We start from the raw sequence: 27,902 nt of genomic DNA on the forward strand, positions 1-27,902 counted from the left end.
TTTTTACAGACTGTCTGTAAATTTACAGTTGGTAACACTGTTCATACAGTCAGAGAGAAATAGGGCTGGAAGGGACCTTCAGAGGTCATCTAGTCCAACCTCCTGCCTGAGACAGGATCATCCCTATCCAAACCACCCTATAAAACCATGATCTAAACTCTACATAGGACTACGCTTAGCCCTTATGCAATATAAACCTAAAACCCTAACCTGCCATAGGTAAAGCAGGGGAACCAGAGCAGCCAATGTCCTTTTTCTAGAAAATGTCAATATATGCTCAAGAGGTCCTGAGTAGACAGGACTGTGCCCTCTGCTGCAGAGGAAGGCAACCCCCCCCCCCCACCCCCAGTCTGTACCCATCTGACCATAAGGTAAAATTCCTTCCTGGCTCCAAATATGGCATTTGGTTTGACCCTAAGTGAGGGGCAAGACCGTCTAGTCTGGATCTTCCAGCTTTGCTCCTAGCAGGAGAGTTGATACACCCCAGTTGAAGTCCCCAGCCTTAGCTGTAGCCAATGCCCAATGCCTCTGGGGAGATTTAAAACCACTGACACATATAGCAGAACTGGCTTGACATTCTGTGCTTGGCTGCATTGTTCTTCCAGCAGATGTCCAGAAAATTGAACTCTCCCATCAGTACCATCCCATAGCTTTTAGATAGATTTGTCACCTGCTTGAAGAGTGCCTGATTAAGTGGCCTATACTAAATCCCCACCATTATATTAATACCTTTCATCTTCATCCAAATGCATTCTGCTTTGCCACCTTCTTCCTCCTAAACCAGGGAACAAGTGTATGTGTTTTGACATACAGGGTAACACCATCACCTTTTCTCCCAACCCTGTCCTTCCAAAACAGAGTGTAACCCTTGATATTCATATTCCAGTCATAAGAGCTATCCCACCAGGTCTCAGTGATATCTGTCAGATCATAAGATGGGTGTCTTAAAGGGCAAACAATTAGGCCTTTAAAAACTGTTTAAGCATAGAAATGAAGCACAAAGAACTCCCACCAAAGCCAGGGAAATAAATAACTGCTCACATTTGCTGGATTAAAGGCACCAAGTGCTAACATTCATTTCATTCATTTACTATATTTATTGCCATCATAAAAACCACAGATGTGGTCCACAGCAAAGCACTTTTGGTGCACTTCATAATTGCTTTAAAATTCATCGGCTTATGTCTTGCTTTATCCTGTTCCCCATAACCACAGTACCTGAACACCTGAGGCTTCATTTCTTCCTTCTCACCTAATAGTTTTCCAATCTTTGACAGACAATAAGGTTTGTTATTTACTGCTTATAGTCATGCTATTGCTTATTGCAGTTACTTTCTTTGAGGTTAACATGATGATGGCTGTCTGCTGGCTTCAAAAGAAGCACTGAAAATTTGAATGGAGAAAAAGACAGCTCATTAAGAGAATAAAATAAGATAAAAGAGAGGATGTGTTCCTCATTCTGTTATAATAACAAATGCATTGCCAAAGGTTCCCTTCCCTCATCCTTTTTCAGAGTCTGGTGTCAGACAAGCTGTTGAACACAGTTGAAAATCTGCAGAGCGCCTTCCTGTTTGGGAAGCTACCAGATGATGACCCTGTGGTTCTGGCTACTCCCTCTGTGGCAATGTACATAAACAGGTAACCATCAGCACATTTCAGAGGTGTTTCTACACACTTGACATTGTTGATATTTTCCTGGATGAAGATTAGATAACATCCTCATTAAATTGAGTCATCCCCAAATACTACAGAGATGGCAGCATCTCCATACGAGCTGTGAAATGTAATCAGTTATCCATTGTAAGGAAAGTTTTAATTCACCTAATTCAGATGGCTATTGTGGAAGTCTTTGTATACAGTCTTTGGGCAGAGGATGCTTTTTGGGGTTATATAGATCAGGCAACCACCTGCTTAAATGTGATGATAGGTGGAAAAAACTTGTTCTGTCAGGTTCATTTATTCTTTTTCCAGTGTTGCGGATACTGCTGTAGGTACAGAGCTGTAAACAGGGTTGCACAGATTAAATGGGATAATAAGGAAGTTGTAGAGAATTCTCATCTCCAGAAAATCATCCAGTTGCAGTTGGTTGCCCAGTTCATGCAGTTGCAACAAATACTAGTAGGAGTTGGGCATTTGTTCATACACATGGCTAAATAGATACATTTGCACATACAGATACCCTCAAACATGCAAATTGAGCATGAATATTTAAAAAATCCTTCCCTGTAATCATTCTTCGCTAGTGGTATCTGGAATGTTATAGCAGGCAAAGGTAATCTATGAAGTATCTGCCAGTGGAGTTAGAAGGTATTCAACAACCAACTTTTACTACCAACATTTTTTTCCTTTGCAAATAAAATAATTTATTTCTTAGAAATTCTTCACTGTGCTATCCACATGCTATTGTCTTTGTCTCTATCTCTTCATATTGTCCTCGTGTATGTGTGACCCAAATTCTGGGATAGGTTACAGACAGACAGCATGGATGGTACATCCATTCGTGTCTCCAGTTACACCTCTGCCAGCTTTACTCTGCCATCTGCCTCTTCCCTAAGTGTCTCAGGAGATGATGACGACACTCTGGATATAAGGGCAAGTGACCAACTTTTCCTCTAACTTCACTTGTTCTACCAATTTATTCTCTTGGTCTAATGACTCTAGAACCTTTTCTGTTTCCACACATGTCACACACTGAACATACACTGAGTGGCATATCAGTCATGCCACCACATTCTCTTGTAATTGTGTCAGATCATAGGAGCTTTGTCCTTTGCTGTAATGTATATGCATGCTGAAAGGCACTGAGGGTAAGGGGGGATTGGTCACAGGTTAAGTCTTGGGCATGGCCCATTTAAAGCTAAGGGGAAGTGTCAAATATGGATTTAAGTTTGAATTTCCCTGGAGTTTGGGGTTGTCTGGATCTAAGTCTGGGAGCTGAGATCATTGCTGATCTATTGGAAATTTAAATAGTTTGTATATAATAAAACACTTAGTACAGCCCAATACTTATTGTTGTTAATGCCTTGCTGTAGATGGTGAGCTTTGCAATGAATCCCTTTGTATCAAGTGATACCAGTCTTGAAATCAGTGGAGCTGTGGGAGGCCTAAGTCTTACCAGCTCGAATGGACTGGTCATACCAGTCAATGACCTTACTGAAAACATTGAGGTAATATCAGTCTTTAGTCTCTCTCTTTTCCTCTCTTAGTGTGAGCTAAAGTCTTCCTTGCTTATTGATGGTTACTTTATAAATGTCAGTTGCATTATCATCATCATTAGTCTATGTGAAATCTCTAATAAGCAAATCTGGTGGTCAAATGGTAACCTGTTCATTGCCAGCACACAACAAGATCTCGGTGCATATATGGACTAGGAAAGAATCTGGTTTCCAAGATAAATACAATGGACTTACCTTTCATGTGGACCATTACAACAGATATGACATCCTATTTGTTCATTCAAGGGAATCCAGGCTTTTCCTTGTCCATCAACATATAAATGAATAAGAACTAAAAAAACTGTGTGGGCGAATCCTCAAAGTAATGGAAGATGATCTGAAACTGCGCTTACCCTGAAACAAAACATGATGTTTTAAGTTCATTATCCCAAAGTTTTACAGCCATATTATTATAATCTCTAGGCTAGTCCAAGTGTGCATCAAGAGATAAATCATAATAGAGGAGATATGGACTATTCAGAACTTTGTTTAAGCATCATGCAAATTACAGTGAAGCAGACATGCATTAGATGTCCCCTGGAATGGATTTTCTTGACTGTGTTTTCTTCTCTGTATGTTCTGGAAGCAGAAATTATGTGCCCTGCACATATTGTACTAATGTGCAATAGGATCAAACCATGGTTATAATTTTTTCAGGATGTGTTTTTCTATTTACATGTAGATAATGCTACCAAGGCTTCCAGCAATTCAGGAAGACAGGAGCCTTCTGAATCTGGGCAATTTTAGTGCTTTCCAAGTCAATATTACATCTGAAAATACATCTCTAGTGGTTCACCTAGAACCTGAACAGGATATTCCACTTGTTCTCTACTTAGGATATGGCTATTGTCCAAATGAGACTAACTATGATATGAAAACTCATCTGTCCCATACAAAAAAGAATGGAGGTAAGATTATTTGTCAATGACTTTTAATCTTAGGTGCTCAGATCAAGTCTACAGAGTACTGACCACCTTTAACCCGAGTTTCTCAATGGAAGTTCACCATGGAAGCATTCACCACAAACTCTTAATCATTAGATAATATGAGGTTATCACCCATATTTCATACTGGATTAGTGCACATGCAAATTCTAGAGATGAGCCAAAGCCTTACAGTTTGGATGTGCCATTAGATATACACTATTTCAAGGTCTGAAAGAGTTTCAGTCCATGTCATGGGTCAGGCCATCCCCGCAAAACCTGTGCAGCAATAGAAGCAATGAATGGGTGGTTGAGAAAAGGATTGCTGAAAGTTAACATTAAAAAGTATTTTGAAGCCTGTCCTGTTATAATGTTTAGCTCCTATACCTGATTTTCTACAACACAGCAGGTTATTTCTGAAACAAATACTTTGTATTGCACTGATTGTAACTAAACTATTTCTGTTCAAGATACGTCAAGTACCTGGGTTCTCAGCCCAGAAGAACTCACTTTTGGAGAAGGGTCTTACTATTTTTTGGTGAAACAAGACATGGAAATGGATTCTACAGCCGGCAGTGATTTAACTGTAGCAGTCACTTGCTTTGTATCCCAGTGCGTATTCTGGGATGAGCTTCAGGGGAACTGGAATAGCTATGGGTGTCATGTGAGTAGAGAAAAACAAACATTGATTTTAATGATCTTTCCACAGTATGTTTCAAAGCCAGTCTGGGCAACAAGAACATGTAGTAAAATGAGTACATAAGATTTACTGGTGTCCAAATAACATAGTGACATAAGACCACTTTGAGATGGAAACTCAGGCTTGTCCAGGAAAATGGAGAAGCAAAAAATTCTTATTTTTCTCAGGGTGGGGATGGCAGGGTGGGGACAGGTTACAGTTAGTGCCATAATCCCCACTTCCTCCCCACTTCCTCCACTTAGAATCATGACACTGTGCTGGAACTGGAAGGGTTTGCTTGTGTAGACCAGTTCCCCCGCGCTAGCTTACAAGCCTTGCTGCTCCTGTAGCTTGCTGGGCAAGTAAGCAACACTTTGAAGCCAAATATCAAGATATTATCAGCAAGACAGTTCTTTGCCTTTTAGGTAGGACCAAAAACAACCCCCATCAGTACCCAGTGCCTTTGCAACCACCTCACCTTCTTTGGGAGCTCCTTCTTTGTCACACCCAATGCCATTGATGTCAGCAAAACAGTAGAGCTGTTTGGCACTTTTGTGGACAACCCTGTGGTGGTGATGACTGTGGGCTGTATCTTTTTAGTCTATGTGCTGGTGCTTATATGGGCTCGAAGAAAAGACATCCAGGATAATGCCAAGGTAAGCCTTCTACTACTAGAGATTTGGTGCAATTGGATTATTTCCCCTTTTGTTTGGCCTCCTATGCTGTGGCCTCGTTGTTTCAGAGAGCAGTAGGTCCCTCGTTGTCCCTACTGGGTAGTTCAGACAGGCCTTGTATCATCATGTGTTTTCTGCAATATTAATGAGGAAGCAGGAGCATAATTTTTCAGTTAATTGCCTTTAGCATATGATGACATAAAAATATAGCAGGTAAGACTGAATTTCAGGTGTGACTGAATTTAGTTTGTGACTCAGAGGGTCCCCATGCTCTGCCCATTTTCATATCACTGTCTAGTCTGCTTCTAGACATAATAAAAAAAAGAATTTATTTTATTTGAAAAATGTTGCAAGAAATGGTGTATATGTTTAAATTTTTCACAGGAAGCTCACAGGGTTTTTTGATTGCAGGGGAGGGTTCAATGAAAAATCAAATGTTCTTCAGAAAGCCAGAAGATTTTTATAATAAATGTCATGTTGTTGGAAGCCCAATTTTCCACTGAAAACATCTAGCTGAAAAGTCTGTCACTGGCCCTTCCTCCTGCCTGTTGGCTGTGTACTTCCTGTTGGGCACCTGCAGTGTCCATAAAAAGACACCCCAACATGGACTGGAAGGCAGCTCTGCTCCCAGCACTGCTACTGTTTTAGCAGCTGTGTTCATCCCCTCCCCATCCACCCCAGTGTTGCATCTTTTCTCCAGGTGAAGATCACAGTGCTGGAGGACAATGACCGCTTTGCTCAGTATCGTTATCTTGTGACAGTTTTTACCGGGCACCGTCGAGGGGCAGCCACAACTTCCAAGGTACTCTTGAAGTTACAGCCACAACTGTGTCTTTTGTGTGTTTATCAGACCACTGATTTGTTCAGCTCCAGGTTAACAGATGGTGTCATTTGCCAGTCTGATGTCTAAGGGAGGGATGCAGTTGGGGGATAAGTAGACAAGTGCCGTGACAAAGGGATGGAGAAGCAACAGAGCAGGGGCACACTGGGTCTAATGTTAGCCAACCAGGGTATGAGAAGGATGCACATCATGGGAAGATCCATGGGGGAAAAGTCATTGGTACCTGTTACCTCTGTCATCTAACTCATTTTGCAGCTAAGCAGTGCCAGAATGAGTTGGGCTCCTCTACAGACTGAATTCTGTAATAACCATTCTGTCGGCTTGCTGGCTGTTGCCCAGCTATGTTTGGTCTGTTGGGATTTTGCCATGAGCCCCTGGGCCACTATGTACCAGCTCCTGAGCCCCGCCGTCAGCTTTTACTACTCTGGGCAGTTGCTATATGTATCAGTGAGAATTGCCAGACTGGGATACTCAGATGGGGTCCTGTGTACTCATAAAGCACTGGTATCCAAGCCATGAATAGAAATAAATGGTTATATGCCCATATGAACTGCACCTCTTTCAGGTGACTCTCACCCTATATGGCCTGGAAGGAGAGAGTGAGCCCCACCACCTAATGGACCCAGACACAGTGGTCTTTGAACGTGGAGGAGTGGATGTTTTCCTGCTCTGTACTCTGTTCCCTCTCGGGGAACTGCAGCGTATCAGGCTGTGGCATGATAATTCAGGAAATAGCCCATCCTGGTAAGCATGGGATTGAATTATCCAGGTAATGATAATACATCATGCTGAGGGGCTCAGGGCAGGATGCTGACTGCAGCATTTGCATAGAGTAGCGCTGTCCGTATATCAAATTCCCTCCTGACTTCCCGCCCCACGTCTCTTATGTGTCTTCTGCAGGTATGTGAATCGTGTGCTGGTCCATGACCTGGCTCGGGATGAGAAATGGTATTTTCTCTGCAACTCTTGGCTGGCCATTGATGTTGGGGAATGTGTCCTGGACAAAGTGTTCCCAGTAGCTACTGAACAGGACATGAAGCAATTCAGGTAACGTCTCTTGTCTGACTCTAACTTCTGGATGGCAGGAGTCAGTTTGAGTACGAAGGAAAGCAAAAAGGCTCTTGAGTTCATGCCATTGAAGTGAATGGGGTCTTTCCAGGGCTCCGAACCAAGACCAGAGGGAAGACTGCTTAGCTGATCTGATTCTTAAACTGTGCCATTACTGCATGGAAATTGATGGACGGGAGAAAGATAGTCTGACAAACCCAGTGCAAAACCCTTCATCCCCCTGCTTTAATACACAGTTTCCCTGACAGATGGACAGACATAGCTTTTGATTTGTTTTGTCCTCACCCTGTGGCTACAGGCACAGGCTGCTGGGAACTCCATTTCAGCCACTGTAAAAGGCAGTGGCCCTGTGGATGCCTCATGGGTACCCCTGCTATTCCCAGTGCCAACACAGCTGTCTCACACCACCCCAGTGAAGTCCGGTATTATCTTACTTTTCTACCTCTGTCTCACAACAGTGCCCACAGGCACAAGCCTGGGTGAGCTGCACTCTGCTCTGTCTCATCCCTCTTCCCTCTCTAAGTGCTGCCTTGCCTCCCCTCTTGTTCTTCCCCAGTAACCTGTTCTTCATGAAGACCTCAAAGGGCTTCCGCGATGGACACATCTGGTACTCAATCTTCAGCCGTTCCCCACGGAGCTCCTTCACACGAGCCCAGAGGGTATCGTGCTGCTTCTCCCTGCTGCTCTGCACTATGCTGACCAGCATCATGTTCTGGGGGGTGCCCAAGGATCCAGCTGAGCAGAAGATGGACCTAGGTATCCACCCAAATCCTGGCTCAGTTTCTCTAGGGAGAGGGTGGAGGCAAGAAGCAGGTTTCCAGGAGTTGAAGAGGGGAGGCCTTTCCATGGGGGAGAAGCTCAAGGTCTGAAGGCTCCTCCTTGCTTTAGGGTCATTTTACCTTTTCTCTCTGCTTGACCCTGGCAGGCAAAATCGAGTTCACATGGCAGGAGGTGATGATTGGCTTTGAAAGCTCCCTCCTCATGTTCCCCATCAACCTGCTCATTGTGCAGATCTTCAGGAACACCCGGACCCGGCCAGCACAGCAGCAGAAGGAGAAGAAACCAGGGAAAAGTGGTCGAGTGTCTCCTAGTCTTCCTCCACCCCCTCAAGCCATGCAGAGCATCTCACTCACTCCAGAGGCTGTGATAAAGGCAAGTCTCCCGGCGTGCTGGATGCTACAGGGGGACAGTAGGGTGACCTGCACTGCCCTCTGCTGGCATCCGTATGAATTTTGGTTTTACTAAGCATGGCAGTAAAGCAGTATTTTGTCCTGGGTCGAGGGATGCATCGTACCTCCTTCAGTACTAAGCATTTTCCCCCTTCAAGGTAGAATGTTGCACTGCCCTCAGTAAGGTCTGCCCCACACATCTCCCCAGGCAGAATTTGGCCCTTATATATTTTTCTGAAAACACTGTGGTCAGCGGTCACCATCTAATATCAAGGACATGACCAAGTTAAAGGGTAGACAAGGTTCTTTGGGTAAATGTGATATCTTCTATTAGACCAACTAAATAGTTGGAAAAATTGTTCTTTGCAAGCTTTTTGGGTACAAACACCCTTCTTCAGGCAGAGGGAGAATCCACCCTCTGCCTGAAGAAGGGTATTTGTACCCAAAAGCTTGCAAAGAACAATTTCTCCAACTATTTAGTTGGTCTAATAAATATCACATTTACCCAAAGAACCTAATCTACCTATATCCTTAAACCAACATGGCTACAACAAACGCCCCCAAGTTAAAAGGTGACATTTATTCCCATAACTCCCCATCCCAGACAAACTGGATGTATTTTTACATCCTGACATTTCGTCCTGTTGGCCTCAGTAAAATGAGCCTGTCAGACCAAGGTGGTCCCATGATGGTATTTAACCCTGTAGGAGGGCCTTAATGCCCTATCCAAAGGTGGGGCAGACCCCACCATAGATGACACATGCGAGTGAAGCTTACCCTGGTTTACCACTACTTCAGCACAAGTACCAGTCACAAGGGTACTGTCATGCTCTTGCTATATCTTTCAGGATATTAAGAGAATTGCCAATTCACTGTTCAAAACACTGAAGACTCCACAACCCTCTTCAGAAACAGTGCTGGGAAAATCTGCTGACATCAACATGCTTTTGGCTTTGGTCGAGGATATCATCTGCCAGCAGAACCAAGCTGGGCGAGAGTTTTATGATGAGAGTAAGAAGAAGGATGATCCTATTGTCATTACATTAGGCTCTGTGGATATCCAAGGTAAAACAGCAGATAGCGACAACCTTGCTGTGAGCAAAGCTAGTGGTGACTGCCACAGAGGCTAAGCTATCTCCTATTTCATTTTGACTCAAAGGCAGTTCATAAAGTCAGTTTCCTTCAGTGACAAGGGCCTTTCTGCTCTCCGTTCTTTGCAAAGAATCAACATCTATCAAGAAGCTCAAGTTCCATAATCGTGTTGTTCTTTGGGCTGACTGCCTCTCCTTTCTCTACCTGTGGGATCACCCTTTCCCATTCTGCTCTTAACTTAGGGCTTGACTTGGCCTAAAGGGCTCACATTACTGAACATTATTCTGTGAGTGGTGCCAGACTGATGTCTGAGGTTGCTAGGGGTTTTTTCAGTGGATTTGAGAAGTCACATGCTATACGAGTAACTTTTGACCACTGATACTTGGTATAAGTCTTGGGGCTATTGTCAGAATATATGTCTTGCCAGGTATTACAGACTGCTTCTGTAACATTACTGGCATACCACTATCTAAACTAGATTATAAGTATTCATGTTCACCTTAGATATTCATGTTTTTATGGCTCGAGAACTTACGAATCCTAGACCCTGATTCATATTGAGCAGTATTACTGTACTCCATGACTGCCTTCACTCTTTTTCTTTCTTTTTTTCTGTTCCCTGGAGAAAAAACAAGAAGTCCCACCCCAGAGAAAGGGATGACTGACCGACTGAAACACAACGATTATAACCGCTACTTGTACATGCAGCTCCAGCATGTAGAGATGGAGCTGGAATTGCTGGGGCCTTACAAATTTCAGAAGCCTCAGAGTTACACCCAGGCTGTAAGGCAGGTCCAGCGCATGAAAAGCCTGCTAGAAAGCCAAATCTCCTCTTCAGGCTCCATCAATGAGAGGTAACACAGTCCCCAGTATAAGCAGTTTACATCTGGTTAGTAGTGACAAGAGGTCACTGTTATCTGATGCTTTCTTGGTAATGTCATAACTGCTTGTGGTGGTACACAAGGAAATGTCAGTAGAAAGTAGGGGACCTACTGGAGAAGCAGTGATAAATCATAGCTCTTGATCATTTCTTCATACATTTATGCTTTCAAAGCGAAATGGTACGATAAGGTAGCGTGATAATGAAACACACTGAGAATAAATTCTGTGCTCCAAAGTGCTCAAGGGTCTTTAAACCAATGAATGTATGGAAAGCTATTAGAAAACAAGAGACAGAAATAGGTCAGAACCACCTGATAACTTAAGTAGGGAATATTAGAAAATATAACAAGACTTTCTCTTTGGCTCTGAGCTCATTTGTACATGGGCACCCGAGTATACAAAGCCCAAGTGTTGGTATGAGCCAGCTGCTCAGCCTTCCTATTAGAAATTCTGTCATTCATGAGCATAAGAAGTAATAAAGCTATAAAATTAGCTTTTGAGTTTAGCTGGTCCATATCTCTATGCCAATGATATGTGTTCTTACATATTCAAGATGGATGTGGACAACATGGAGAGGGTCTAGAGGAGAGCCACTCACATGATCAGGGAGAGGCTACAGGACCTGAACCTATTCAGCATCCACAAGAGAAGGCTGAAGGGGGGCGGTCTAGTGGCCTGTTACAAACTAGTCGGGGGGGATCAGCAGGCATTGGGGGAGTCCCTGTTCCCCGAGCACTGCCAGGAGTGACCAGGAATAACGGTCACAAGCTGGCAGAGGGTAAATTCAGATTAGACATCAGGAGGCACGACTTCACAGTCAGGGCGGCTAGGATCTGGAATCAACTTCCAAGAGAAGTGGTGCTGGCTCCTACCCTGCGGGTCTTTAAGAGGAGGCTGGATGAACACCTTGCCAGGGTTGTTTGACCCCAGTACTCTTTCCTGCCATGGGAGGGGGTCGGACTTGATGATCTGCTCAGGTCCCTTCTGACCCTACCTACTATGAAACTATATTTCACTATCCATATGTGAGTTGCTTTGTTCTATGACTTGAAGTTAATAGTTTTTTGTTGTTTTTTTTAATCTGACTTTCCTGTCAGGTATCTCTTGCCCTTGCTAAATCAGGAACTAGCTGGTTTTGTGATCTGTGTTTTCTCTCACTGCAGAAGTGACATTCTGCCTGTTGGTTGACTCTCTAGGTGTTCCCCTACTCCAAGTTTCTCTGGAGATGGCAAGAAAGTTTCCTCTTCCAAAGGGCTGCCATGGTGGTTTGTTTTCATAGGCTGGTTCCTTATAGCTGCCACCAGCGGAGTGTCTGGTTTCTTCACCATGCTCTATGGGCTGCATTATGGCAAGGAGAACTCAATCAAGTGGCTGATCTCCATGGCCATCTCCTTCTTTGAGAGCCTTTTCATCACCCAGCCCTTAAAAGTAAGGTCACTATAAACAGTAGCTAAGGAGTGCTTCATCCTGCGGTTCTTTCGCATGTGTCACTGGCATTGCTACAGGTGGGAGTTTTACATGCAGGGCTACAGAGCCAGGCTCTTGAATCACAAGATCCTTCCCTGAAGACAGGGTCTGAATTACAACTGAGTTCCAATGTTGTACCTCTTTACTGTCAGGAGTCAAGTTCCCTTATTCCACCCTAGTCTGCTTTGTCTTATTTTGATAGCCCCGGAGCTAATGGAAGTTCTGGGTGGGGAAGGAAACAAGTAAAAGGGAAGGGCAAAGCAAGTAAGTTGGCAAGAGAAGCAGGAGGTCAGGACTTCATGAAGAATGAGCAGGCCTTGAACGCCTAACTATTGTCTCCCCAGGTGCTAGGATTTGCTGCTTTCTTTGCTCTGGTTCTGAAGAAGATGGAACAGGAAGATGAAGAGAACACGGCCATTGATGGATCACTGTCTGCTCCAGGTAACTGTGTCAGGTATCAGATGCAAGGGGAACTGATTGACGAATATGGAGTCAACTGGGACTTTGAAGTGCTTTATTCAGGGGCAGAGGCCTGACCCACAGGCCAGCACAGTACCTGGGCAGGGTAGACTATACATCATCTTTAAACCTATGCCTAAGGAGTCAGTGAGTTGTCAGCCAACTGGGAAGTAAGGGGGCAGAAACAGTTTTCCCTTTGTGCAGTGGGTACTGCACCAACAGTCTCAGGAAGGGTATTTGGCACGTTGGGTTTCGGTGCTGGGCTGGATGTCAGTCAGGCTTCCCTGTTACTTTCTGAAGTACAGATCCTGCTGCCTGCATTGGCAACCCCACCCCTGCCATGGGCAGGCCTTTCCCCAGTGTCCTGGCATCTGTTTTTATCTTTCTTTTCATCTGAGCTGTTCTTTCCCTTCACACTACCACAAGTGTTTAATCATTCATGATCCTTGCTGTTGGTAGCCTGTCTGAGCTAACACCCCCTGTCCTGTTCCAGTCCTAGCTAGTGGGTAAGTTTCTGTTATTTTCCACTTCTGGATGCACAGCCTCTCTGCTAGGCTCAGTTATCCCTGCATGATTGTGGGTATCGCTGTGTGGGGGTGTCCAGGATCCAGCCACAAGGCGGATTCCCCAGCGGGTGTAATGGTTTCATTAGCTACAGTGGCACTGCGGTAATCGACACATGCCAAGAATCTGCCCCGTGTGTCTTTATTATTTACTGCCAAGGAGGAGTGCAGGGCGTGCGTGCGTGCTGGGGCTGTGGAGGGAGGGCAGAGAGCACAGGTACTGAAGGCATGCACACAGTGGCAGTAATGGCCTGTGTGGCAATAGGTTGCTCCTGATCCTGCTGGTAATGCTTCACTTGCTAGACTGACAGGGTACCCTGACTCTCCCCACAACAGGGGAAGCCCCACAGGCCCCCCGGGGGTGAGTTAGTTGATGGGGGCAGTTATTGCTGAAATCTGTCTTTCCCCCCTCTCCTCCCACCTCTTTGTCTCTTCCTGTCATCTCTTCCTTTTCTGCCTATTTTTTCTTAATTCTTTTCCTCCTCCTCAGTTTTATTTATTTATTTTTTTTCTGACTTTTCTCCCTCCCCTGGATTGTAGCTTTGATTCCTCCCCCTCTCACTGGAAGGATTCATACTGACGGGGGTTGTAGGTCTCAGGGTCTGGGGCACCATTTGTCGTGGCAGGGCTGAGGGCTGTGGGAACTGGAAAGAAACAACTGGGCTGTCAGGTTGCAGCATCAGCCTGTAGTGCTGCATGCAGTTGCTCCCCCGCCCCTTGATATAATCTGTACCTCCTTCCCTCCCTCCCTGCCCCTGGTATGTCTGCTTCATTTCCCTCAGATAAGGGAAACACCGGCACAACTTGAAAAAGCTTTCTTGAACCCAGGGGGATCTCTTAGAAGTGAAAAGCGGGGCTGAGAGGAGCTGCTGATGCTCTGGTTTCCTTTGCTCTGGCACACAGGTGACTCAAATCCTCTGTTTGGAGCCCGAAGGGACAGCAGAAGCAACATCTACCATCCCCCTCCCATGACAGACATTGAGAAAATGAAGAGGAATCACATCAAGGAGCAGAAAGCCTTTGCCTTAATCAGAGAGATACTGGGTCTGCCATCTGCCTGCACAGGAGCTACTTGCTTTTACTGACATAGCTCTTTCATGTATTTTTAAATCACTGCTAATATTGTCCCGCTGGACCCCTAGGGTAGGAGCAGGGAGGTGGAGCTTCATCTTTACTCAGGCATTATAGTGGATAGACAGGCCATAAATGGTGTGATCGCTGAGCGTGGAGCTGACAGGGAAAAAGGAGATGAGGGAGCTAGCTGGAGACACAGGAGTCGCCAAGCTGGGTTAGGAGCATGGGGAGAATGAGGCTTGCATGAATTTTAAAGAAACAGACCACAATAGTGTGTGTGTGGAGGGGAGGGGGGGCATACAAATTTACTTGTGGGAAGAGGGTGGAATCAAAAGAGCAGCTGAGGGTTCTTCCTCGAATCATCCATAGCTAATGCCCTTGGCTTAGTCTTGCGTGGCAAGAATCTGCCCCAGTCCCACTTACAACCTGAGTAATTGCTGGTATCCAACCAGCTTGCCCATTCTTTTTTAATTTACACCAGATTCAAACTGGTGCCCAAATATGATGTGGGGAACACACAGCAGCCTGGGTCTGCCTATGTAAAAGCATTTGCACTGAGCAGGTAACCCAGAGGGAGGAATCTTGCCAGGCATGTTTTTAGCCTAACAGTGCTAATAGTAGTAACTGTTACATCCGCCTTTACTGGGGAGGAAGGAGGAGTTCTGACTTCCCTGTGTTGCTCTTTCCAGCTTACTTGGGATTTCTATGGATGCTGTTGTTGGTTGCCTATGGACAGAGGGATCCCAGTTCCTACTACTTGAACAAGCACATTGAGAACAGCTTTACAGATGGGTTTCGGGATGTCTACAGCTACCAGGACTTCTTCACATGGGCGAGAACTATCTTAGTCAACAATTTGTATGGTTCATATCAAGGTACAAAGATCTGATTTGATTGCACATTGTTTTGAGTTAGCATTCCTGGCTCTAATTTGCAAAGACTCTCTCCACAGATTTCCATGTATATTGAGCTGATGGGGTGCATAAGTTTGGGGTGACTTTAGATATCCCAGTCCTGGTGGTTTATATAAACTGATGTCATCCTTAGAGCAAGAATCATCCATAGCTCATGTCTTAGGTTCAGTCTTGCTCCTTTGGAAACCAGTGAAAGAATCTGCATTGACCTCAGTGGCTGACTGGTATCTAAATATATGAATGGGTATAATTGTAGCAATACATACCAAGCAGTAATACAACATGGGCTGAATTAATTTCTGAAGACAGTGGACTGACCCCAGGTTAAATTTGGTGTGATATATTAACTACCTTCTTAAATGTAGTGCCCAAGTTCAGCAACTTATTTTAATACCACATCATCAGTATCCAGTTCTGTACTAAGATACATCCCTGGTAGTTTTGACACAAGTACCATCTCTCATCAGAACAGTGCAGGCTAGCCAGGTGGCACCAGGACTTAGTGTTACTAAGCAGCTCTGCCTCCAGGTGATCTGAGCTCACACCCTGGCCTACAGAGGGAAAGTGAGCTTTGCAGCATCCCCTTGTTCTCCCCCTGGGCATATGCTCAAAACAAATTTGGACAATTTTCCAGCATATGCTCAGGAATCTCTCTGGGATGTTGAAGCTCACAGAGTTGTCCTACTGTGACCCGGTGGATGGAACACAGGAGTGGAACTCATAAGACCTGTAGTAAACGTTTGGTGAATTGCTTATATCATTAACACCAATTCTTTGCTTTACTATTCTTAGGGTTCATTACGGATGGCAACTCCAAGTTGGTGGGTAGTGCCCGGATCCGACAAGTTAGAGTGAAGGGGGACACCTGTCCCATTGCTCCCAAGCTGCAGCATTCAGTCCAAGAATGCCACGCTCCTTACTCTCTCCAGACAGAAGATACATCAGACTATGGAGAACGCTGGAATGTCTCAGCCTTTGATAACTCCTCTGACTTCAGCTCTGCATGGCAGTATCAGAGCCAGTCCAAACTGAGAGGCCATCCCATCTGGGGCAAGCTTGCCATCTACAGGGGAGGTGGATATGTGGTTCACTTGGGCACCGACCTTAAGAATGCAACCAGGTAGCTCTTTTATTGTGCTTGAGTTTCAGCTTTATTCACATTTGCAATTATTATCCTCTTATTTGATATTACTATTAACCAGAATCCAGTCCAGCCTTATAAACTGATTTTGTAAAATGGAACTAATCCAGCCCTCACCTGGATTCCAGAGTTACACAAGCAAGTATGACAAAATCATAAAAATTAAAAGATGGGAAAGAACTTCCTCCCAGTCGGTGTAATGTTATTCCCTCTAGGGCACATTACAGTGTTGTGTTTAGTTTAGTTGTCAATGTCTAATGCAGTGGGTTTTCTGCCTCTTCCCTTGCCATACTGTTCTCCAGTTTAATAGGATGCAATGTTGGGAAATACCCTCCTCATTAAGGACTGTTTTGGTCAAGTCTAAGATTTCATTTCCTTCCTTAGTGTTTACACTCTTCAGATATTTGTAGGACAGTTGTTATATCACTTTCAGATGGAAGAGGAGTGAAATGTCCACTATTGGCAGTCCTCAACTGTGTCTGTGAACAACAGAGACTGCTTCCAGGAGTGAAGTAACAGAAAAGGGAGGCTTTAAGAGACCCAAAATGTAGCAGATAAGAAACCTGACTATAAAAGAATAGGAAATTATGCCCTGCAATGACAGAACCCAGGCCAGCTCTGTGCCTATAGATATGTTATACATTGCTGGAGTTCTCTACACAGGACCTAGGTTTTGTTACGTAAGGCTGGATAAACACTTCAGGTAGTATCTTGGCTTCCACAGGCAGATAGGCTTCAGAGGCCACAAAAAGCACCTCATTTTGCCCTCACCAAATTGTATGGTGTAGTCTAGAGACTAACACATATTCTTCCCTTTCTCACTCCCTGGATCTATGAACCAAGCATCCCTTGAAAGTCCCCATCTCATGTCTGTGTTTTCTGCACATGGCTTCCAAACACTTCTACCATATTTGTAGTGCACACATCTCATCAGCATTAAAAGATATTTGCCCGCTGACCACCCCTCCTTCTCTTGTGCTCTCTTTGACAGAATTCTCCAGTACCTCTTCAGCAACATCTGGCTGGATACCTTTACGAGAGCAGTTTTTATTGAATTTACAGTCTACAATGCCAATGTGAACCTGTTCTGCATTATTAGCTTGATGTTTGAAACTAATGCTTTAGGTGAGAGCCCGTTCTCAATCCCAGCACTTCTGGCTCCTGCCAGCAAAAGATGACAAGCAATGTGGGGTTTTCAAAAGAACCCAGCAGTAGCTTAACACAGTTCCATTTAAAGTTAATAGTAGGAGAGTTATAATGCTGAGTGATTATAAATACTTTGGGGAATAGGCCTGTATCTACCTGTATAGCTATACAGCACACTGGCTTCCAAAGTAATACAAACAAAGCATGTTGTACTGGTTTTCTTCTAAAGAAGGTGCTTTGCTGAAATGTAGTTGTTTTGAGCTTTACAAAGCAAGAATTATGTTCTTCTTAATAGTAGCCCCTATGTACAGCTACTTAATTCAGTATTGAACAGAATGGGCATATGACAGAATTTATGTTTTGCACCTCGCAATGCTGATTCTGGAAGATTAGTAGCACATGGCATGAAGTCCTTATACATGAGAGTCAAAAAAGGCTCTAGTACACAACACAGCTAAGCAAAAAGTTGGGATCCTTGTTTGCATAAAATAGGGAAAAGTTTTCTTTGAACAGTGTCCAACATCATTTCAATCCCATTACTATAGCCTGCTGAAAGTGGGGTAGACCAGAAACTCATAACTGATTTCAGGATGAGATTCTGAAATGAATCCCCCAGTCTTCTGCTCTAAGGCTAATTATAGACAGTCAAAAAGCCCGAGGCTGAACTGATTCAGTCTTCACAGTTTAGTCTAAGCTGCACAGATTGACCCAGTAAGCAAGTGAACAAACGTTTTATTTTTTATTATGGAAATACAGCCACTTGCCTGCACTAGCTCAGGCTAGAAGCCAGAGGGTGCTAAGGCACACCTCCCTGCTGGGCTGGAGCAGACAGCTTGGGCCAAGGCTAGACTGCCCACCCTGTAAAGGGGATGGGAAGGGTTTGCCAGGAGACACAAAGCATCCTGGGATTCTAGGGGACTGTGAGTTAACTTGAATCTGGAGGAGATCTGGGACCAAAATTCAATAAACTGATTTAACCTAAATCTGTTAAATCTGATGCTACAATCATTCAGTTTGTCTTAAACTGGTTTCAGCCATTTTGAAGGCAGTTTATTTACCCTGAACATCTGTTGTGTTACAGGTCTCAACTGGTTTTTGATCATTTATCCTGGTTTATGTGTACCTTCTGTCCCTAGCCTAGGAGTTTGAATTTTAGTTCAGTTTAGACATGGATCTGCTGAAATTATACTATCCAAGATGGTAATAATCTCAGTATAGGAGCTGACTGTGAAAGATTCCTGCCCTTCAGAGGATCATCCCAATCAAATCCAAACCTAGTCTGGATTTAGCTTTATACCAAATGTAATTGTGGTCTGGGTATGAACATTTTGTCCCATCCCTGAATACTCTCACATATGATACTGGAAAAGTCCGTTTCTGATGAGAAGCAGAAAAGAAATGCTCCAAAGAGCATGAGACTGAACTTGGCTTTGTTTTCCAGGGGCATTCTTCACACATGCAGAGCTCCAAAGCATCCGGCTGTATCCATACACAGATGGCCTACACATATTTGTTGTTGCAGCAGAAGTTATTTATTTCCTATTTGTTGTTTACTACATGGTAATACAGGTAAGACCCAGCAAGTCTCTTGTGCCCCAATTCTGATTTCACTACAAAGGTTTTAAGCCAGTGCAAGTCAAGTGACTTCAGATGTGTTGCTCCTGACTCATGTCAGTATGAGGGCTAAATCAGAAGTTCTCTCTTTATTAAATAAAAGACTGGGGAACCTGCTGTGAAGAAGGTAACTACAAAATAGTTGCCTCTTGCAGAGAAGCAATTCTCAGTCCCAGGTGAGGGGGTGAACTCTATCCGGCTTCAGAAGAAGTGGGTAAGCTAAGGCAACACACCCTTTCAGAAAGGAAGGGACTAGTCTCTATTGAAAGAATGGTGCAGTGGTACATTTATTTGCCCTGATCACTTTACATGGTCACATGCTGATTCTTGCCAAAGGCTGTTACAACTGAAACTTCTTCTTTCACAGGGAAAGCTCATGAGGGCTCTGAAATGGAGGTATTTCCACAGCAAGTGGAACCTGCTAGAGCTGGCCATTATATTGATTAGCTGGAGCGCTCTATCAGTGTTTGTGAACCGGACAATCCTTGGGGCACGAGACATCATTTACTATCAAGAGCACAAGGATGAGTAAATGTTTCATGACCCTGACTTACTTTGCTTTAGCCAGTTTATCTTTTTTCCCCTTCAGTGCCACCACTGCCAAAGAGAGGCACTCCTCAGAGGTAGCAGCATTTTAGCTTGTGAATTGAGTAAGGATTTGGGCACATGTCAGCAATTAAATCTACCCATCTTCTCCAAACCAGACTGCTTGCTGGTGCACATGCTATCTGCATCCTACTGCAGAGTAAATGCCTCTCTTACAGATGACAGCTGTTTCAGAGTCCATGGCAATACTATACAGTGTTCTTTCTAGACAACAAAGAGACAAGGAGCACACACAAATCTAAGCAGAATGGAAAAGGATCTTGAAGGCCTACACAAATTTTAAGCACCTTTTTGGCAGGCTCTGTCACGTAGCAAAGCAATAAGTGTAAATAAAATACTACCCTATGAAGGGCCAAAAACAAAATAGCAAAACTGAGGTATGTGTGACCTATTTCATGTCAGCCAGGAATAAACGTAACCCCTTTCTACCACAGCACTCAGCCTAGGAATCACTCCCTTTCTTATCACTGACTTAGCACCCAGCACCCCTGCAGCATGTTCTTCTTATGGAATCTGCAGGGAATTAGTGAATTTTGCACAGCTGGCCTGGCTCTAATTCCCTCACACATGACAGGGAAATATGCTCTGGCCCAGCAGCCAGAGTAAGATGGATAACCCTTTCCTTGTTAGTATACTCTGTTACAATATCCAATAGAGAGCTCCAAACATTAGCATTCAGGGCCCATTCTCTTAGGGTTTGCAGAGGAAGAACTGGCTGTTTGAATATTAGCAACATGTGGGCTTCAGCCTGCATTCTGTCAGGCCACCCAGTTTGTGGGGAAAGCACCATTCACGAGAGAGAGAGAGAGAGAGAGAGAGAGAGAGAGAGGAGATAAGGACAACACTCAAGTGAGAGTCCATGCTGACCCAGCAGCAAAGCCCTGCTAGCATTTGTAGTGACCAGTTTGCAGAGAGCTGCTCTGGAGGATTTTCACATACTGTTTTTGAATCTTCTTTTCTCATAGGTGTGTAAGTTTCAATGAAACTGCCACAGCTGATGCAGTGCTTGGCTACCTGATTGCTTTCCTAGTACTTCTGTCTACAGTGAAATTGTGGCATCTCCTGAGGCTCAACCCTAAACTCAACATGATCACTTCTACCCTGAAGAGGGCATGGGGTGACATCTCTGGATTCATCACAGTTATTGCAATCATGTTCCTGGCTTACTCTATCGCTGTGAGTGGTTTTGTGGTTTCTGATGTTTTGGGTCTGCAGTCACCTGCTTGCAGATCAAATGAATAATTACTGAATCATGTGAGCAATGCAGCTTTGAAAGGTGAAATGGAATGCAGTTGTCCTCTTAAATCTTGGCTAAGCAGCTTGACAGCTTCAAAATGTTGCTGGAAGTCCCATTTTCCATCAGAGGATTGGCAAGTATAATTCTGGGCTTGTCTGCTCTCTGCAAATTGAAATGAAGCTTCACAAACAAAGCATGTGATAAAAGATGCAGATTTTTCTCTGCAAGATTCCAGTGTGCCAGAGAGCAAAGGGCAGGAAAATGTTTAGTGGGCAATGATCTAACAGACTAATCAAACAGGGACAGTGGCTGAAACACATGAAATAACTGAATGGAAAATGTTGGGGATGGGGAGAGGGAGGTTCTGTTTATCACTGAATTCTCTCTCCCTGTGCCAGTAGGCACGGAAATATACCTGGTTATTCAATCAGATTAATATAACTAATTGGTGTACTTACTGCTGTGGCTGAAACTCTATGCACATGTTTTCAGGTAGAGGAGAGCAGGCTGTTGCACATGTCTGCTTTCAGTTGCTGTCCTAGTAAAAAGGTTCTGCTACTAGTATTTCCCCTAAAGAAGAGATAATTCTGATCTTGGACAATAGGGTGATCTCCTGATTAAAGAGATGGGATTTGGGAGAAGATTTCCTGTGCGGTCATTGACAAGTCAGTTATTCTCTGTAGCTCACTCCCCCCTCTAAAGAATGGAGATGATAACACTTCCTCTTCTTGTCTCTGCCAACTCTCTAATCAGGGACTTTCTAGAAATCTTTTAAGTGTTTGTACAGAGCCTAGCACAACTGACCCTGATGGAATCTGGATGCTACTGCAATATAAAAAATAATCTTTTAACACTGCAGCTTGTTACATCATTGCATCCTGATTATAGTGCAATAGCATGTAAAATGAACTTGGTGCTGTACAGACACAGAAGAAAACATAGTCCCTGCCTCTAAGAGCTTGCAATCACTGTTCAATAGTGTGTATGAATTGCTTACATACTGTGGAGATTAGCAACATGGAGAAGTGTACAAATAAACAAACAGAAGAGCAATCAACATTCATTATCTTTCACTTCTTCTGTAGCATTGCCATGCACCATTAAATACGCCAGAGGCAGCTGCATTTCAATGGCCAGTAAAGCAGCTCATGTACAGAGTTTACAGAATAGTTGAGAAGCATTGTCCCTATGATATTAAGTAGCACTTACTGGTGCATCTACATGAGATGCTTACTGCACAGAAGACTAATTCTACTGCACAGTAGCACAGCGGGCACAGCCCATGCTAATGTGCTGATGTGCAGTAGATTTAGTCTAATGTGCAGTAGCATCACAAAAAAACATTAATTTATGCTAAATACACAGTAGCGCCAATTATGGTACATTAAGTTTAGTACCAGTAATCAGAGACAACCCGAGCAGAGTGCGGGTCCCGGGGCATATCAGCCTGTATGGGGCCCTGCCCCCGGGTGCAAGGAAGCTGGTGGCAGATTTGGCAGTGGGGGGGGCGGATGGTGAGCGGCCAGACATGAAGCCAGCGGCAGTGCGGAGTCACCATACCATTCTGCCCGGCTCCACGGGGCCCCCCAAAGTGCAGGGTCTGGGGCACTTGACCCAAATCGCCCCCCGCAGGGATGGCCCTGCCTGTAATGACCTGTACTAAACTTAATGCGCTATAATTACAGTGTATTAATGTGTAGACAAACCCACTGAGTCCACAAATAACAGCTAAAATTATTTGGATCTGCAAGTGCGTAGATTATCACAAAAAATCAGGTTCTTATTTAGGCCATCTACTGCTTGCTTCTATGCTATTGAACCAAGCACAAAAGCCTCTTTACTTTGTTCTCTTTGCTTCTACGCAAAGAACTCCTATTATCATCCCTGAGAAAGGCAGGAATTGAATATGAAGATAATTTGTTATGCAGGCTGATCAATGGGCAATATATATCAGGACCCAAGCAGCAGTTAGGATGGAGATGTAACCGACAGGCCAGAGGTTCTTGCCTGGGCCATGTAACTTTAATATTAGACCAAGAGAGCTTTCTCTGACTATACGCAGTATTAACTTAAGTTAGCAATAAAACCTCACGATAAGAATAAAGGTCTGTGTTCTTTCCCCTACAGACTAATCTGATATTTGGTTGGAAGCTGCACTCTTACAAAACCCTCTTCGATTCAGCAGAGACAATGGTCAGCCTTCAGCTGGGAATCTTCAACTATGAGGAGGTATCCTCTCTGACTGTCAGAGCCTTATTATTTGTGCTATTGAGCATCTCAAGTTCTTAGTCATGGAACAAGACCTTACTGTGCTGAGCATTCTCCAAACACAAAAAGAGGTGGTTCTTGCCCCAGGGAGTTTACAGCTGAAGTTGCTAGTAATTTCAGACAGAATCAGTGAAAAACCTAGTTGTTCTGTACTTAAGACCCAAGCTCAGTCCCACTTTTCTCCGCTGAACTGAATGGGAGATGGAAGGCCATAAAGAGCAGCCTTTAGCTTTTGGTCAAAATGAACTATTTTAGATACAGAAAATGAGATGAGAGAAAAAAAAAAAGAAGAGGTTCCAAGAGATAAAGCAGAAAGGTCAGAATTCTACAGTCAGCGCCCAGGTTTATTCATTATTTCTGTCCTCACTGTTTGATTGATCTTTGCTCTATGGATATTACAGATGATTTCACCATGACTTAAGAAGGGGGGAAACAAGATGACAGTGAAGATTCGAGGAGGGAAGGCAGGGATGTATCAGTAAGAATACATCTATTCAGTAAAATATTGCACAAACTGATAGAATCAATAGGGCAGGACTTGGGATTTTTTAGTGAATAAATGGATGCCATATTTAGCTAACGTCCTGTAGAAACTGCAGCAGCAGTGTTGTTCTTATGAACAAGCGATCCCTTAATTTGCCCAAAAAGGAGGCATCAACTCTTAACTGCAGAAATGTAGATACCCAGCAGGCTACTACTGAATTACAATCTCATTAGTTAAGACAGTACTTACTTAATGTTAATGAAACATTTAATGTTCATACTATAAAAGGAGAACTGCTTAGAGTTCTCAGTCTGACAACAGGGAGACTATCAATCACTATTAGATGCGTCTGGCATTAAAGGCTCTTCTGCCTACTTTATATATGGAAGCCAATCTCATCAAGACACAAAAAACGAACCTCATATATACCTCATTCCACACTGAATTTCTCCTACACCTTTCTTTGGAAAATGCACTCAGGTTTTAAATAGTTATCTTGTCTGGTAGCCAATGCAAAATTATTGAAAGATTTGTTTAAATAACAGTGGAGGTAGTTGTGGAGGTAGTTGTTACTCTCCTACATGCCCTCATGAAACAAAACCTGACCAGCTTCTTGGGGAAGTTCTACATAGAGATCTTCTGCCCTTCACAAAAAGGAGCAAACATAATGTTTAGTCTCCTAATAATGTTTTCGAACCCTTTGACCTCTCAAGAAATTTTTTCAAGTATTAAAATATTCTTTAGGCAGTTATTTTGTGGATTAAATGAATTCTTCTTAGTATTCTTTGATTGTTTTATAGGTTTCTCTTCATTTAATAATTAAGATGACTCCATAGTCATATTACAACTTTAAGACTGCTGTGTAATGCCAGTGCCCATAATCCTGTGGTTCTGACACTGTTATCTTGTGCCTGTCTTACACAAGTCAGATATACTGTCCCTGAATTAAACATTTGTCAATCAATGAACACTTAGAATTTAAAACTGCAAAATGGATCCTGCCACGCATTGTATTTGCTACTGTGAGAAATCTAACTAAAGTATTGGGAGCATGAATCCCATTAGTAAACATGGCAAAGCTTTTGCTGCTTGCACTGTTTTCTTCTACAAATAAATAGATTATTCAGTGTCTAAATCTGTCAAGGCAACACCTTAATAGTTAGCTCGCACACAAACGTTAAAAACATAGAGTATTGCCTACAAAGTGTTTGAATATATCACATATTTGAAAAAAAATGCTCTATCCACCTAAACTGCAGTCAAGCAAGGTACAAAAATCATTTGGGAGAAAGGAAACATATTGCGTACTATATAGGCAGGCTATAGTTTCAGTGTATTAGATTGTTCCAAAGTGTAACATTTTTCTGCTTTAATAAAAAAACATTAATGCCTTGTTCCATTTATTTTCTAGGTCTTGGACTATAATCCAGTTTTGGGCTCCTTCTTAATTGGATCCTGCATTATTTTTATGACATTTGTGGTGCTGAACCTGTTCATTTCAGTTATATTGGTTGCTTTTAGCGAAGAACAGAAATATTATCAGGTGTGTTCATCTAAATTGTTTTATTATTCATTAATGTTTATATTATGGAAGCATCTGGAGACCCCGGTCAGGATTGGGCTGTCCCATTGTGCTAGGAGGCGCATAAACACACAGTCCTATTAAGATCATTGCCTATTCCAGTTATGAACATTTTGGGTTTTGCTAAAGCTCACTGCTCATTTATGTTCACAGGAGTGTTTGTATTAAAACCAGCCCCTCAGCCTAATGATCAAGAATATATGCACTCTCAGACAATGTACATACACAAAACAGAAAGAATCTAGATACCTAGGTTTTTTGCACAAATCTTATTTGTATTTATCATTTCTATAACACGTATACTCTAGATCCATTTAGTTTGGAATCCTGGCTCTATTTCAATCAATGGCAGAGTCCTGCTGACTTCAGTGGGGTCAGGATTTGACCTTTTAAAATCTGGCTTGTAGCTTCTTTGAAAATTATAGCTGTAGGTATCTGATCATGTGCAATATAATTTGCATCCAAAAATATGGAGCTGTAGGTACTGAGTTAGAAAATCCCCTTTGATTTTGCAGTATTGTGTATAGAGCCCTTAATAAGCATTGTTGATGTAGGGGCATGTATGTGACCTTGCCTGACTTGACTAGAAATTATGAAACATGCACAGCACATCTGCACTAATTGTTTAGATTCCACAAGTAAAATCTTGGGCGAGTTGAAATCAGTTGCTGCTGGCTTTAATAGGCAGGATTTTACCCTGTTTATTTGATGATTTAATAATGCATCTATAACTACCATCCTGAATTTTTATATTTATGTCATTATTTTTAGGCGTCCGAAGAGGAAGAGATTGTTGATCTAATGCTGATGAAACTGTTCAGTTTCCTTGGGATTAAGTGCAAAAAAGAGCAGACAACCGATAGTGAGGAACGGAAAGAACTTGCCAGCACCTGACAAAGTTACTGAGCAATTGCTGTATGCAAAACCTCTTCCTTTTCCTTTTAACCAATAGTTGCTGCAGTTGGACTTAGATATTGTGGCTCCTACATGTATTATCCTTTTGAAGAGCTGTAGCACAAACAGAAGTACAAGTACATTTTGTGTTGTTTGATGTTGTTACATGATAGTACCAGAGAACTAACAGTAAATTTAGAATAATGTGTCCAATAGTGCACACTTCCTTGTTTTCTGTAAATCTACCAGTGTATACTTAATAAATGCTAAGCATTTATTGCAAATTTTGGCTAATACCTAAACTCCTGATGTGTTTTGAACTTAAGTTACTGACAGAGTACTAAGTTTGTTTCCCAAGAGCCACTACAATTTGAGACCAAGCTAAGTCTTTGTTTTTCTGGGGAAGCCAGGCACCATCATTATTTAATGGTCTGACAATCACTAAACTAGGGGTAGGCAACCCCTAGCACAGGTGCCAGAGCGTGGCATGTGAAGACACTTTGCTTGGCATGTGCAACTCAGGGCGGATGGCAGGAAAGGGGCTGCAGCTGTCCTGCCACGACAAGCATTGGGTGCCTCGCAGCTCCCCTGCCATCTGTCCCTGGCATGCCAACATCTTATAACTCAGAGTTACAGATGTTTTCGGCACTCTGCCCAAAAACATTGCTGACCCCTGCCTTAGACAGTAGGTCAACGCTGGCTCACTGTCTTCCTTGAGTAGCACTATCTCCCCCACTAACTCTTCTTGAGCCAGAGTTGTTTAGTTTCTGGTAAATCCAACAGAATCAAAGCACCCCTCCCATTTCTGATGTTATAGATAACCACTGACAGCCAAAATCCCAGATTTTGGCAGGCATAATCTAGTTCAGTAGTTCTCAACCTTTGTCCTGCTGGGGCTCATTTGCAAACTAGAAACTGCGGAAGTGCAGAAGGGGGAATAACAGCAGAGGTGGGCTACGATGGCTGCAACTTAAGCACACATCTCAAGCTCCAAGCAAGGCACAAAGGCCACATCCTCAGAAAGACAGTTGGCCTGTGTCACCTGCTCATCAATTGCCCCCGTCTAGTCAAAAGTGGGGTGACTGACTTCTAGAGGCAAGTTCCTGAGAGATTCCTGAATCGCCCTCCTGAAATATTCACGTATACTCGTGGGAACTAAGTAACTGCCCTCTGACTTCTCCACCCAACAGCCATGGGGTGTGTGGGCAAATCCCCAGGCTCTTGAGGCCGGTGAAAATGCAGCTTTTGGAAAGAAACGTAAACTACGTGAGGCGGCACTTCGCACAGCCAACCTGGCGGTTTCCCGCTTCCTTCTTCACTGTTGTGCACGTAAAATTTAGAGGCTGCTTGGAAAGGAAGAACGGAGCAAATGCCATGGGCAAGTCCACAGCCCCCAAATTCACAGCACTGGGGCTGGGGTTATACAGCGACTCCTTGCATGCAAGGTGCAGGCCTAAGGGAGCAGAGCTCCTTGCCCTTGCAGCCTCCTGCGTGCTCCTCGCCAGAGCGCTTGGAGGCTGCCCCGACGTGCCTGGTTGGGTCCCAGGCTCCCTCCCATATATAAAGCAAGCAGCAGAGCTTTTAATGCCAGACTCATCTCATCCTGGTTGATAGTCTCCCTGTTTGCAGGCTGCAAAATCTAAGCATCTCTCCTTTTATAGTATTGATATTAAATGTTTCATTAACACTAAGTAACTACTATCTTAACTAATCGGATTTGAATACAGTAGTATTTCTTCCTGCCCCTCGATGATCTCCTGAGGTCCCTTCCAGCCCTAATGTCTATAAAGTAGCCTGCTGGGTATCTACATTTCTGCAGCTATGAGCTGATGCCTCCTTCCCGAGGCAAATTATGTGATCTTTTGTTCACTGCTGATCCAGGGGAGAAGCCACCTGCTCCGGACGCCTCA

The 27,902-nt window shown here is 43.5% G+C and overlaps 1 protein-coding gene across 1 annotated transcript in view; it reads left to right on the forward strand.

Moving 5' to 3' along the window:
* The window catches only part of LOC149857096 (polycystin-1-like protein 2), a 51,804-nt gene extending 25,604 nt beyond the window's left edge, over positions 1-26,200 (forward strand). The window contains 25 exon segments of the mRNA XM_090062501.1: positions 1,514-1,638; positions 2,466-2,592; positions 3,033-3,167; positions 3,898-4,123; positions 4,609-4,802; positions 5,243-5,473; positions 6,192-6,293; positions 6,898-7,076; positions 7,233-7,379; positions 7,957-8,278; positions 8,280-8,552; positions 9,418-9,634; positions 10,287-10,515; positions 11,740-11,971; positions 12,355-12,451; positions 13,936-14,076; positions 14,796-14,981; positions 15,813-16,140; positions 17,153-17,286; positions 18,749-18,876; positions 19,289-19,449; positions 20,493-20,703; positions 22,892-22,993; positions 24,928-25,059; positions 25,870-26,200. Of these exon segments, the coding sequence (XP_089918627.1) occupies positions 1,514-1,638; positions 2,466-2,592; positions 3,033-3,167; positions 3,898-4,123; positions 4,609-4,802; positions 5,243-5,473; positions 6,192-6,293; positions 6,898-7,076; positions 7,233-7,379; positions 7,957-8,278; positions 8,280-8,552; positions 9,418-9,634; positions 10,287-10,515; positions 11,740-11,971; positions 12,355-12,451; positions 13,936-14,076; positions 14,796-14,981; positions 15,813-16,140; positions 17,153-17,286; positions 18,749-18,876; positions 19,289-19,449; positions 20,493-20,703; positions 22,892-22,993; positions 24,928-25,059; positions 25,870-25,992 (4,482 nt within the window). The 3' untranslated portion in view covers positions 25,993-26,200.
* The last annotated feature ends 1,702 nt before the right edge of the window (positions 26,201-27,902 follow it).

Source organism: Crocodylus siamensis, chromosome 9 (genome assembly GCF_052110815.1).
Source record: "Crocodylus siamensis isolate JL-2025a chromosome 9, ASM5211081v1, whole genome shotgun sequence".
Lineage (NCBI taxonomy): Eukaryota > Metazoa > Chordata > Crocodylia > Crocodylidae > Crocodylus > Crocodylus siamensis.